At 43.6% G+C, this 14583-nt stretch overlaps 1 protein-coding gene across 1 annotated transcript in view; it reads right to left on the bottom strand.

Annotated features, from left to right (window-relative positions):
• LOC115581939 (transmembrane protein 132D) overlaps window positions 1-9858 on the bottom strand; it is a 267149-nt gene extending 257291 nt beyond the window's left edge. The window contains exon 1 of the mRNA XM_030417539.1: window positions 8833-9858. Coding sequence (XP_030273399.1) covers window positions 8833-8914 — 82 coding nt within the window. The 5' untranslated portion in view covers window positions 8915-9858. The remainder of the gene's footprint in view (window positions 1-8832) is intronic.
• Between the last annotated feature and the right edge of the window lie 4725 nt (window positions 9859-14583).

The following is a 14583-nucleotide window of genomic DNA, read 5'->3' on the forward strand; positions in this document are numbered from 1 at the left end:
ATACGGTCCGATGTTGTGTGTACAGTTGTGTTTTGTCAGGTTTTGCCCCTGTGTATTATAGTCGCTCCATTATGGTGGCTTTCTGTTTCTGTATTTCTCTCTACTTTTATTCAGGATTCTTCTTTGCCTGCTATTATTGTTTCCAGGCTTTTGTCACCTCAGTATTTATTACTGGTACTTTGGATTTTGGCAGAATTTCTGCTTTGATATCAAAGTGCACCTTTGTTTTCAGTTTGCCTGCCTCTGTGTCTTGCATTTAGGTTTGTTTGTTTTTTTTCAACCATAACAGAAAATATCTGTATACTATGATTATCATTTCACACGCGAATTGCGTACAGGGAGATGATGGATGATGTCACCTAAAAATTTGCTTCTGAAAGTAAACTAAACGATGAAAACCAATGGGTATCCAAAGAAACTGCATTAGCTGTGAGTACACAAACGTTTTTATATGACGGATTCGTTAGAATACATGCAGTCTCTTTCGTAGTTGGGAACACACACATACACACACATTACCACACCTCGTACCGATGAATTACATTCAATCAAAATCCAATGCAAAAATGAAAGCTAATGTTAATCCATTGTAAGTCTCCTCTGATTCATTGTATCTTGATGATAATGATCGTTTCTCCCTCTCTCTCTCTCTCTCTCTCTCTCTCTCACACACACACACACACACACACACACACACACACACACACACACTGGCTAATCAGCCAAGTGAAGCTAATGTAGGGGGAAATGTGTTGCTGATTAGCTCAACCTTAAACCCCCAGACGTGACTTCTAGACCTACAGTGGCGGTCGCACACATACGCACAAACAGACGTGCACGCAAGTTCACACACACAAAATTAGCCAGGCTATTCATGCTAATCTGAAGGAAAATTACTTGCTCATTAGCAAGACCCTTAAACCTCTCGACAGGCCTTTGAAACCCAGCCTTCTCATGGTCACAGGGAGTATACAGAGAAATGCAGGCTGGTGCAGAGGAAGTCGGACTATGAACAAGTATTTAGAGTAATCAGTTGACTTTTAGTAACTGCCTGTACATTCTATTTATAGCCGAAATGTAAACAGCAGGGCCTGTTACACTAATGAGGATAAAAAGTCCTCAGATAAACCCCCGAGCGGATAAAACTAAAACTTGTTATTGGGAGCAAACAGAATCAATGCAGCACTTCTATCAAATCACAGTGAACACAATAGAGAGTGATTAGTGTGACAATCATTCAGGCTTTTCACGGCGCTGCGGTGGAATCTCAATGGTTTTGTCACTCGTTTTGGGGGGGCACCACCTCCGAAGAGGAAAAATGGAATCAAAGGTCTGATTATTCCCAAAAACTGTGGAACAGACCCTATCTCCATCCTGTGTGGGTGACGATTGTCCTTTTGGCCCCCGGATAATCTCAACAGGTCTCTTATTATAAAACTGCTTAAGTTGTTGTGATCATCCTTCCTTGGGAGTTGGCAACCTTTCCTTTCCGAATTGCATCATTTTGATTGTAGCTGCTGTGTGGGATGAATCGGTTTTGTTTGAGTGTAGCTAAGATGACCTTGTGGTGGAATTGAACAGTGCTGAGGCGGGTCCCCTACAGCACCTGATGACGACACTAGTTCATTTTAAGTAAACGCTTAATTAAGAAAGGAGGAGTGGCCAAACTGACCTGACCCCCTGACCTGGCTGCGTGTGGGTTGTCTCTGCCTCCTTTTTACTACAAAAACCTAAATAAGGTGCCAGCTGGTTGGAGGGGAGATCGCCAGGGAGCCGAAAGTTTCTGGTCAGAAAATATTCCATCTCTGTAGCTGTTGGCTATATTGTATGACATTTCCAGTAGACAAACATCTAAATACCACAGCAAACAACAGTTGTTGTCTGTACAAACACAGGACAACAGGATGCATCTGCATCAGCAAATGCACTAATTTAACGTGGACAGCGAGCGTCTGACATCACATCACATTGGATGCTCGCAGTTAGGATACACATCACTTTGTCTTCCATCTGGCAGTCTAAATTGTTTTTTTTCAAAGATATCAAAAACCTCATCAAACATACAAATTTCTACTACCAATTCTTCAAAAATGCTAGTTTCAGAGGCAGATATAGAGCAGAGTTAAATATACCAGCAAAGAGATTAACATCATCCAATGTCACAGAATTGCCAAATTACTCTTCAAAGAAGAAGCTATTTTTGACTATCATCATTTAAGATGGATTCTTTTTCAACATTATGGTGAGTGTACGGTTACACATTGTGGGAATCGTCTGTTGCATCCGTCTAGTGTACGCCAAAGACAGAAAACTGTGTCCCAATGTGTGAATGCGAGCGAGTGTGTATGCCTGCACGTCATCTCCAGACCCTGCAGCAAACAGTATCCTTTTAGATGAGATGTACTGATACAGGAGGAAGGGGCACAGAGGATGAAGACACTCTAAAGGAATGGGAAATCTCTCTCCTCCTCTGTCTCTCTCTCTCTCTCTCACTCTAATCTCTTCCTCCTCATCTACGCAAGGACCAGAAAAAGTTGGTCTCCTTGTGACCAAAAAAGCCAATTATTTTCCTCATCATCCAGGTCCTTGACTTTGTATGTATGTGTCCGTGTGTATATATGTGTTGAGTGTCCTTGTGCGGATACCCATCGCGCAGCGTGGAAAAACCAATTCGTTCCGTGGACTTATCATGCGAGATACGGAGCTGCAGAGAAAAGCAGAATATACCAAATGCACATTAGTATTATCCTGGGTTTCTTAAAAGGGTTCAAGGGCTCAAAAAGGACCTGAAAACAGTCACAAGTTACAGCACTTGTGTTCCAACCGTATACCAGTGTATGATAATAAGACTATCTGTGTTTTCATTTCAGCCTGGGAAAAATAAATGACAAAATGAAGTACACTTACAAATGCCAGCTGGCAAAAGTCAACCTAATTTTTGAACATTGTTGGCCCACTTACATGGAAGAGGTAGTCACAGCTGATGAAAGGTGTAAAAGATTATAGACGGAAGTGAAACGACTCAGGAAACAAAGCGATTCGTTCATTGAGACCTTGATAATACACATTTATGAGGCATGTGTGAAGTTTTTTTATTTGACAGTGCTGCAGTTTCTTAAAGTTTTGCTGAATACTTGTTACATTAGCGCAAAAAAAAAAAAAATCATTCTTTATACTTACTGCCAAAGTAGTACACTCAGGAGCTGTCACGGTACGGACGTCATCACTGTTTGGATCCACGCTCCAATCAGAAGGTAGTGGCAATCACCTAAAAGCTGTTTGCCAACTGCCATTAGCAAGTCAAATAAATTGTATTTGTAAGCCCCAAGTTAATTTCTAGACACTTCTCAATTAGAGCAGGTGTAGACCACAATGCTAATGCTAGTTTACAGAGGCCCCTTTGTTTCTGTGAGCACAGACTTGGCAACAGTGACAGCGAGGCCAAAACTGTTGCTTAACAGGCAGAAACAACAAAACAGTATGTAAAAAAGAGGCAGAAGACAACGCTGTGACTGTGACTATGCACTAACATATATTCAAAGGAGACACAGGAGCTAAGAGACCTTCTTGCTTCTTTCAGATGAGCAGCGGGGGAAAAGTTTGGGTTCCCAGTGAACTACGTCAGCAACAGAGGTCGAGTGACGGATCAGAAGACGGCGCTGTGTCGCTGTTGTTCGACAGCTAAACCCTTTCTTTTTTTATTATTATTATTTATACTTTTTTCCAGTTTTGTAGTGGATTGTGACCTATATTGTCTTGGGTTTTTTTTTTTTTAATCATCAACTCTGCATAAGTTTCTTCACTGCGAATGACAGGCTGTACCAACTATCTCAGGGGGGACCAAGCGACACAGGTGGAATACACGTTGACTTGCATTACCATCTGCTGAAAGTAAATTAGAAGAAATCCAGCCTTATGCATTTGAGATTTGTTTTCTTGTTGTACTAAACTGGTATGTGATATACATATACTGTGTGGCATATGATTTCCATCTGACCATTTCCTTGTACTGTTGGGCCCAGAGCGGTGGCACAGAGCACCTTAGCAACAGTTCGTGTTCCTTTTCTTCTTGGCCAAACAGGCAACTTTGCAGTTACTCGACAATTTACAAAACACACAAGTCACGCACACATCAGTTCTGGAAAAAGCTGAAAATGTCACGACCACAGGAAAAAAAGAGGCACCGAATCTACTCCTTCCAGCCCCAAGACTTTTTTGGTGTCTCTACAACCCCCTCTCTTTCTTTCTCTCTCTCTCTCTCGCTGTCTGTCTATGTCTCTCTGCTCTGCCCTCACTGTCACCATGACAAAAAGGCCATGTAACTGTGTACTTGCGTGTGTCTGCGTGTGTGAATGTGTGGCACAGAGGCAGAAAGAAAAAAAGGCTCACGCTGAAAGGGCCATGATTTTCTAACATTATGGTTTTCAGCAGCCTCACAGAGTCCAACCCTCCCACTTGCATTCGAGAGTAAATGTTAAAAGTTCACATTTACCGTCTCGGAAATGTCTCTACTCTGATTTAAAAACCCTCTCTGTTACTTTTTTTTCTGGGAATAAGTGTGTGTGTGTGTGTGTGTGTGTGTGTGTGTGTGCGCGTGTGTGTGTGTGTGAGTGTGTGTGTCCACGCACGGCTGAGTCCACAAGTGTGTGTCTGAGTAATTCAGCGAACCAGTGAATGAAACCAACAATGAGACACAAAGAAAGATACACGCACGCACACAGAGCGAGGAGGGTGAGAGCAAATATAGAAAGGACAGGGTGAATGACTAGCAGTGTGTTTGTAGCTGTGTGTGTGCATGTGTGTGTGTGTGTGTGTTGTGTCAGTGATTTTATGTCAGTAATTATTAATGCTCTACATTGCATGAGTAATGATGCACAATGCTGACATTCTGCTACAGGTTAACAGTGTAGTGCAAAACACTCTCGAGCACACAGGCAGAAACACACACACACACACACATACACACACTAACACACTCTTTGATGGCGCAGGGTGTTTTTTTTTCCCCCGCGTTTGTCACATAAAGCACAATCTGTGCCACATGGCCGTTCCCTCACACACTAAGCATTTAAAAAAGGCAACCTAACCAAAGGTGAGCTACTGAACACTGACGTCATCTGTTTAACACAACACACAATCCTTGTGCTCTGGCTGGGAATGTCAGCAACACTGCTGATGGGACTGCTGTACAGATTTTAAATGACATCAGAAAGCCAATCAAAAACAAGTATTTTCCTTGGACATGCTTTAGAAGATAGATATTTATATTCGACAAAACAACCCAGATACAATATTTGGCCTTATTTCTTCTTTTCTAATTACTCTTGTACAATTTTTTGTTATTTTTTTTTTAAAGATTTGTTACCTAGCAGGACATTTTCCTGTTAAAAAAATTAATTGTCAGGCCACTCTCGTAGCTCAGTTGGTGGAGCGTGTGGTCCATGTTCACAAGCTGTGTCCTCGTTGCAGCGATTAGAATACGTGTAAAATTGCACATACCTCCGCCAAGGCCTACCCTTTAATTCAATCAAGCGCACCGCTTGTAATTTTTACCCATTTTCTCAGCTGGTGGCGACTGCAGGTTTCCATCCAGGTTACCGTATAGTGGCTGAAAAAACATTACATAGATCAATCAAATAAATACCGGCCAAGAAAATATGCTTGATTTTTCTCATGCATTATTCCTGAGAAATTAATGAAAAGGGCCAAAATGTTAAACAAAGTGAGAAAAAAATTCCTGAATCCGCACCGGGAGTTAAAGGGGTCTATTCTAAACCAAGACCAATGCTCCATCCAAGTTCTGTGGAAATCAGTTCAGTAGTTTTTGTGTGATCCTGTTCACAAACCAACCGAACAGCAGACCAACAAACAGACACGGGCGAAAACACAACCTTGGCAACAATCCATCAAAACATTTAACATCACTGACTGACGATACAGCATGCACCAGTGATACTTCAGCTCGACTGGAAACAACACTAACACTAACGAACACATTTGTCGGACAGTAGTCCTCAAACACAGGCAACACTTGCCGCTAAATATCATAAACTCTTAATTAGGTGATATAAAATAATCAATCTTGTATAACGTGTTTTTTATTTGTATGATCATGTGTTAGGAACTCCCCGTCCAGCCTCCCACAGCAGGCCCCTGGCTGAGAACACGGCCTGAGTCATGACCCCGTCAGCATCTGAACCCTTCAGGACCAGACTTAAGTGTTTGCCTCTGAACAGGAGTCTCTCTGATGTGCCACTTTTGAACAAAAACCAACGACAACCTGGAGACGACCTGGATGATGAAATGACAAGAGTGATGTAACCGCAATGAAATGGAGTGACACAAGAACCGACAAACGCCACTCAGGGAACGACGACACAATGGCACAAATAGGGAACAACTGGAGAGATAAAGGGCCAATAAATAACTCTTTTGTTTTTAGGCAGAAGAGCGCTACGCGTCACTGTAAACTAGCCCAAACAATACATTATTGAAAGTGAGGGAAAAAATGAGGTGTTTGTCTGTGGCTGGAGTCAGACATGTGGGCGGAAAAATGTGAAGTACTAGAGATGACAGCTTCAGTATGGTTACGGAAGGCAGTGTACACATAAAGGAAGGTGACTAAAGTCTTATGTTACTAATCAGAAACACACATCTACTGAAACACACACACACACACACACAGATACAAGCAAGTGAGGGTTTAAACAGTTGAACTGACACTGAACAGGGCAGAGAGAGAGAAGGGAAGGGTGTTTTGCTTTTTTTAAAGAGCTTCAGGTGACTGTTATGACATTAGAACCAGAACTCCCCAGTGCCCAATAATAAAAAAAACTGTTAAACCACAGCCAAGTTGGAATGGACCTTATCCTGTGCATGAGGTGGAGAGTGAATGTGTGTGAGGGAGGCAGAGAGAGGCTGCAGGGAAAAGAGAGATACTACTGACCATCCCTAACTCCCAAGGGGGGGCTACTGGACAGCAAGGAAAGAGCAACACGCACTGTCAGACAAAGAGGAGAAGAGAAGAGAAGAGAAGAGAAAAGAAGAGAAGAGAAGAGAAGAGACGGTGACAAGAGAAGGGGAAGAGAGGGAGTGTTTTGGTTGATTTCATCTTTTGGTTACTCAGCCGTTTTGTCGGCCACAGCTGTTTTCCTGCGCATCGCCCTCTCCGCTCCTCTCCCGCTCTACTGTCGGTGTGCCGTGCGCCGCCGCCACGGCGACCACCGCGCTCCACGGCGCACAACGCAGCGACTGTTAACTGCTCAGTGAGCCGTGAGTAATCGGAGCTGATTAAAAACACAGAGGCGCACAGACGCGGAGTATGCACTCGCGGGAATGTGAGACTAATGCTGAAGGACTGTGGTTTGTATGGAAATGAAAATACCAAAAATAACGGAGGCGGACAAAAAAAAAACAAAAAAAGAAAAAAAACGCGCACAGAGAGAGAGAGAGAGAGCTCCAAACCCAAAATATCACTCATTCCTTTTTCTGCCTTTCCTTCTTCTTCGTTTATTCCTCCCGGGAGTACGTGGGTAGTGGTGTTACCCGACCTGAATTTAGAATATCTCAGGACTGATTTAGTGTTCTTGAGCAAGACAAGGATCGCCATCTGCGCACACTTTCACACTAATAAAATGTAGCTTCATTTGAGCTTCATGTGTTCTGTGGGGCTTTTATCAGCGCAAGACGGATCCTTATAAAAGCCCTTTAAAGACCTTGACCTCTCTTCTCTGTTTGCTGTTTAGAATGTCAGTCATTTTGAAGAATCTTAACGCCAATTATGCATCAGTTTCTTGACACCAGAGAGGCGAGAGGGCAGATGATCTTCTTTTGATTAAAAATTACCTTAAATCATTTGAGAAGAACCCTTCAGATCGTACAGAGGACTCCAGGAGCGCAGGAGGGGCCATGCGCAACCAGGCAGTCACCTGTTGTCCCAAATTAAAAAATTAAAAAAACAAGTTTTAGTTGTAATCCTTTTTTTTTTTTTTTTTTGGCGTCATGTCTCTCAGTCCTCCCCGGGACCTCACACGAGCACACGGGCCAGTCAGCCGCCGATGAGCCGGGGTTCGGGTGTCTCAGATGGCACCGGTTAGTGCGCATCTGTCATCTGACGCTTCGGCTCAGTCAATTACTTATTATTCCACACGCACGCACGGATACAAGAGGTGTCGAGGTGAATATGAGGTAATCGATCGCCATTTGGCTGAAAAAAAAAAAAAAAGAAACTTGCTTAGTTTAAATTTCCAGAGCTCTGTTGAAAGTGTTGGCAGGCACGAGCTCCAGTCTGTGTCACCATATGGCGAACACAAGTCTGTTAGAATGTCATGACTTCATGCAACTTGCAGCAGTCTGACACTTTTTTTTTTTTTCTGGTGATGAATGCTGTTCTGTGGAGATGATGATGAGGATGGTGGGAGATGGCTGAGTTGGGTGTGAGACCGATTTCTAACATCACTCCTGTCCAAAGCGCCACGTGAACGCACCAAACAAGCCACAGGACGCTCAAAAACGGTTGTAATACACATGATGCATTGAATATACACTAACCCAGAGTGCTGTTTGACTGCAAAAAAGTTGCAGTGTCTTATGCTAAGACAGGATGGCATCACAGAAAAAGGGGGGGAAAGGGGAATAAACATACAGAGAGAGGGTGTGAGGTTCCTGATTTCCAGCCCAATACAATAAAACCGCCTTTGCTCATTGAGATTTTGGTAAAACGCAAAGCTCCACAGAAATTCTTCGCTCTGATGACGTGCCACTGCTCCCGCATGTAAACGACAGTGTTTTCAAACCGGCAACAAGTTTTTCTCCCGCATTTGCATCTCTTACCTCTCCACAGGACCAGGAGCAGCGCCGTCTTCCAAAGGGAACAACCCACCGGCGCGCCTCCCTTCCTCCAGACCGTCTCCATCCCTCCTGCCGGTTAAAAAAAAAAAAAAAGAAAAAAAAAAGAAAGAAAGAAAGAAAAACCTCCGGAACTGTTCACAAAACGGATACGGGGGGAGCTTTTAATTATTCAATTTATTGTATCTTTTTCCCTTTTTTTCCCCAGACAGATCACTACCGCATCGGCGCCATCAATAATCTCGATTCGACCAAACTGCGCTCCCGCGGCGCCTGACCTAAGACACCGCGCAGATGACGTTCGGAGTGAACTATAAATCCTTCTGGAGTCAGTCATGAAATATATAAAAAATAAAAAATAAAAACAGAAACCCCCGATGGGCAATTCCGGTGCAGGCTGGCTTCTTTCTTTAATCCTTCCCTCCCCAAAAGAAAAAGTCCGCCGTGTGTCTCCTTCCAGCCAGAACCGAGGACTGAACCCGCTCTCCCCCCGTGGTGAGCGATCTCCACCGGTGCGCTCCTCTGCTTTTATTTATCCAAACGGGACAGCCAGCGCCGAGGAAAGAAAAAGCTCACCGTCTCTCACACTTTCCCGTCTTCAAAAGTTTAACACAGACCAGCGGAGTGGACGAAGAACTCCCGCAACGAATTGAAAAGAAAAAGTCCACTTCACGGGCAGGGTTTGCATCAACAACAACCCCCAAGAAACACTCTGTCACTCACGGCTCATACATTAAATACAATCCAAATTAAATTCCTGCTTGCCCGGCAGCAGCTCCGTCCGCTCTCCTTCTTCTTTCTTTTTAATTCCTTCCTCCCTGTGTCTCTCCTCCGACTATCCTGCTCTTGCTGTGCGTGTTATATGTGTGTGCGCGTCTGGACTCAACTTGAGAGGCTGTGTACACTCGTCCGCGGGATGGAGGGAGGAGAGCAGAGGAGAGGAGAGGAGAGGAGAGAGGACAGAGGAGGAGGAGGTCTGACGCTTCCACCAGCCGGCAGAGGAGAGGGAGGAGGAAGAGGAGGAGGAGGAGGAGGGCCAGCGGAGGCTGTGGGGCTGAGGAGGGTGTGGGGGTGAGGGCGGGATTTGTGGATTTGAATGACAAGTTGCGCAGCCAATGACGGGCAGAGGAATTTATTTGGATTATTTTGGGGGAAGTTTAAGGATTTCTTTGTTATTTATTATTCTCTGGGTACGATTATATATTTATTGTATTTTATCTATTATATTATCATCGTATGTGATGAAGGATTAAGTTTCTTTTTTTTTCTTTTCTTTTCTTTTTTCCCTTTTTTCAAAATTAAAGACTGTAATACACACAAATAAAAGCTATCGGCATCAAAAGTCAATCATTAAAAACAGAATTACTCAAAAGACTAAAACATAAGTTTAGATATGACAGTTTAAGAAGCCTATACGTCTCCATACGTGTGTGCACTGGTGTGAGTGCGTGCGTGTGTGTATGCGTGTGTGCACACGCCTCCACGTGTTGTTTATCCTTTTCAAAATCTCTCTCTGCATTATTCATACAAAGACACACGCTACACCTGTTTTTCTCTGTAATCGATAGACGCCGACTACGCACGAGCGCTCGCGTGGACGGACGGACGCACGCACGCACACACACACACACACACGCCACACCGCATCCGCTTCCAGTGGCGTGTGACATCTGCAAAGTGTGACAGGCCCCACTACACCAGGCACCTTGTAATAAAACTCATTCACTTTCTATTGATGGGTTAGCGTGCGTGCGTGTGTGTGTGTGTGTGTGTGTGCAGAACAAGCGAGAAGAGAGAGAGAGAAAGAGAGAGAGAGAGAACATTAAGGTCTTCTAAGAGTCCGAGACGATATTTCATAAGGCAGCGTGCCTGGTTCCCTTTGTCAGCTAAATGTGTAAAAGCTAAAGAGATGACATTGTGACTTATTGAATTGCAAATCAGTCCGTCGGCGGAGGGATGGGAGAATTTCCGGAGATGGAGATACGTGAGCCTCTCTGTCTGTCTGCCTGTCTGTCTGTATGACTCCACGGCCTGTGAGGGAGAGGCTAAGAAGGAGCGACAGCCCCCCCTAGTGTCACAATTACAGAAGAGACACACTCACAGCAGATCCATCCATCCTTCATATCCTCAATTAGCAGCATATGTGATTGTCATGTCTGGCCTCGGTGCATTTATCTGTGACACATCCCATCACTCCACTCTGATTCCAGCATGTGATCTGGACTCGAGCCTGCACTTTTCTCCCCCAAACACAATTTGCTGTGCAAATCTCCAGCCTCGCCACTTCTATAGCCCCTCCTAGGAAAAGTGTAGGCGGCCGCCATCCTTCCATGTTATGGAGCAGAGGCAAATGAGTGCATTTTAATATATTATCCTAATTTTCCCTCAATGAGTTTTTCCCTCAGCCAGATGCTGTGACTTAAGCCTGAAAGATCTTTTTTTAAAACTGAACTATTCCTCTTGGGGGCCACAACCGAAGCAACGCATTAGTTCAGCAAGCACGGGGGGGTGAAAGTAATATTTGTACAAATACAGTGTCTGTATACCAATGAGGCCCCACTGGTTGTCTGGAGGAAATGTGACAGAGAATTTAAAAAATTGCAGATAATTCCCCATTTGTCTAGAAGACAAAAAAAGAAAAACTGCATCTTTCAAAGAATGACTAAAAAGAAAAAAAAGTTTGCTGGTAAAAAAAAAAAAAAAAAAAAAGAAAGCCGGCTCATGTACACATTTGTTCTCCCAGCTTATGACCCCCAGAAAACAAGTCATGACGAGACCCAGCCCTTTAACTCAAGACAATTTGATAGCAAACTATTATTTTTCTTCCTACCTTCAAGGTTTTTTCCACTCGTCACTATTAGAGGAAGCCTGCGGGTAGCAAATATTCATTAGATCACAAAAACAGAAGGCATTCATCACCAAGATTGCGTTGTCAGTAACTCTTCAAATGCAGCCCGTAATAGATGTTAGGTGATAAATGAAGAGGAATATGCTTTTCTAAAAACTGGCTCTCAGTGTCATGTGGCCTGGTTGCTGTGCTTATTCACTGCCAGACTGACCACAGACACTGACCTGTTCTACTTTTGCACTTCAGTCAGGATGAGCCGTCGTGCAGCAAAATTCCTTAATTATAGAAGCCCCACTTTTTTTCTGCACATAGGAGGCTGACTCTTCGTTGCACTTTGCAACCGTTCCCAAGAGGAGCTATTCAAATGTGTTGCTCTCGTTTTTAGGGGACTCTTAAGGAGCTGGTTGACAGAGTTTGAGAACAAAAGCTATGCAGGCACAACCGGTGAATAATATTCTTTATTTTGATAATTTTTAATAATAATAATAAATAATAATAATACATTTTATTTATACAGCGCTTTTACAGCTCTCAAAGACGCTTTACATAAAACCAAAAACAGAGGAAAAATACATAGAGAAATAAATGAAAAGTACATAGAAGGACAAACAAACAATGTGCAAATAACTATGTGTGTTTGTGATTACGAAAACTGATGGGGGGGCACAGAGAAAGACAGCTATTGTTGCAGGTTAAAAGCAGATTTAAAAAGGTGGGTCTTGAGTAATGATTTGAAGGTGGATGGGTTAGAACAGTCAGATGTGTTTGGGGAAGGCGTTCCAGAGGGAGGGGGCGGCTATGGAGAAGGCTCTGTCGCCCCAGGTGCGGTGCTTGGTCCTGAGGGGGTGTGAGAGGAGGTTTGCATCGGATGATCGGAGGTTGCGGGATGGAGTGTGGTGGTGGAGCAAGTCTGTGAGGTAGGAAGGGGCCTGGTTATGGAAGGCTTTGTGGGTGAGGAGGAGGAGCTTGAAGTTGATTTGATGTGGGACAGGGAGCCAGTGTAAGTTTTGCAGAACAGGGGTGATGTGTTCGTGGGAGCGGGTGTGGGTAAGGAGGCGGGCAGCCGAGTTTTGAATGTACTGAAGTTTGTTGAGAACCTTGGATGATGAGCCATAGAGGATGCTATTGCAGTAGTCGAGTCGTGAGGTGATGAATGCATGGATGAGAGTTTCGGCGGCAGAGAAGGAGAGTAATGGACGAAGGCGAGCGATGTTCTTGAGGTGAAAGAAAGCAGTTTGGGTGAGGCTACTGATGTGATGTTCAAAAGAGAGGTTATTGTCGAAGGTGATACCAAGGTTGCGGATGAACGGGGAGGGTGACAGGGTGGTGTTATCAATGCTGAGGGAGAAGTTCTGGGTCAATGTGGCGAGGGATTTTGGGCCGATGAGTATGATTTCAGATTTGTCACAGTTCAGTTGAAGGAAGTTAGTTTGCAGCCATGATTGTAGTTCTGTCAGACAGTTGGTGAGGGTGGAGTGGGTGACAATAATAATTGGCGACTGACTACATCAATGATGTACCTGAAGCAGACAGCAGCTCAACAGGGTGGATAAAAAGCAGTTGTACTGCTATAAGTTTGAGAAAATAATATTTGTTGAAATCAGAGATGAATACATTATTGTTACCATTGTTATTGTGCAAAATTATAGGAGCTCAAGTGAGCCACACAGGACTTCCAACAGTGTTACTTTTTAGTATTCCAAGGCAATTTATATGAACTGCAGGTTAAAGGATGAGTTCACCCAGAAATGTAAATTCTGTCATTATCTTCTCGCCCCCATGTCAATGGAAAGCCAGGTGAAGTTTTGTTGTCCACAACACATTTCTGAAGCTTCCCAGCAAAACACCTTTGCAGCCTTCTCGTTAACAACTGAAGCAGATGGAGACCTGTTTTAGAAAACGTAAAAATGAACTGAAAGGAAACATAGTTTGGCTCCATGCAGCTTGCCAGCGCAATCCAAGTCTCCCAAAGCACTGAGATTCCAAAGTGATTACAATGACTACATCCCCAACATGTGGTCGAGCAGGTGCACCCACCTCACACAGGATGTCCGCTAATGCGCTTATCTGAGCGGCTACGGTGAAGATTTAAGACTTAAATATGGGTGTAAATAACTTGTTTTCTGATCAGTTTTGGATCTCAGGGCTTCAGGAGACTTGGATGACACCAGATACGACTGTATAGAGCCATTTTAAAACAAGTCCCCATCTACTTCAAATGTTTAAAAGAAGAGAGTTTTGCTGTCTGTCTCCAGAATTCTTTTGTGGACTGCAGAACTTTGCAGGTCTTTCCATCGGCATGGGGGTTGGTAGATAAAGAATACATTTTCATTTTTCAGTGAACTTACATGCAAACAGGTGTACAAGAGCGAATTAGGTTAGGATAGGTGACGTCAGTCGGTGGGTTGATTACCTCAGTATTAGCACCCACTACCGACAGTGGATCAGACAGATCCTAACTCTTATCAAAAAGAAAACGTAAACCGTAAAGACTTTTTATTTTTTGTTTCATGGGTATACTGCACATCTTGCTTCCTCAGGAAGTGCAGAGAGAGTAATTCATAAAATTAAAAATCCAATTATTTGATCAGAGTTGTGTGCGTGTGTGTGCATATTTCCCCTTCTTGTTGAGTCACTCATTCATGCAATTATTCTCACAGTCAAACAAAATACTTTTCTTATTAGTTTCACCTCAAAATCTGCATGACTGTAAAAGAATGATTGCAAACATGAAGGGTTTAGTGGGCATCAGGAAGGAAGAAAGACAGACTGAGGAAACAAAACAGTTTTTTACTCCCTCACCTTGACGCACGCTGAGCTCTAGTCAGACTTCAGCCATGAGCAGAAACCCATCACAAGTTTAAGAGCCCATCTCTCCCATCACTGTC

Source organism: Sparus aurata, chromosome 5 (genome assembly GCF_900880675.1).
Source record: "Sparus aurata chromosome 5, fSpaAur1.1, whole genome shotgun sequence".
In the NCBI taxonomy this organism is placed as follows: domain Eukaryota; kingdom Metazoa; phylum Chordata; class Actinopteri; order Spariformes; family Sparidae; genus Sparus; species Sparus aurata.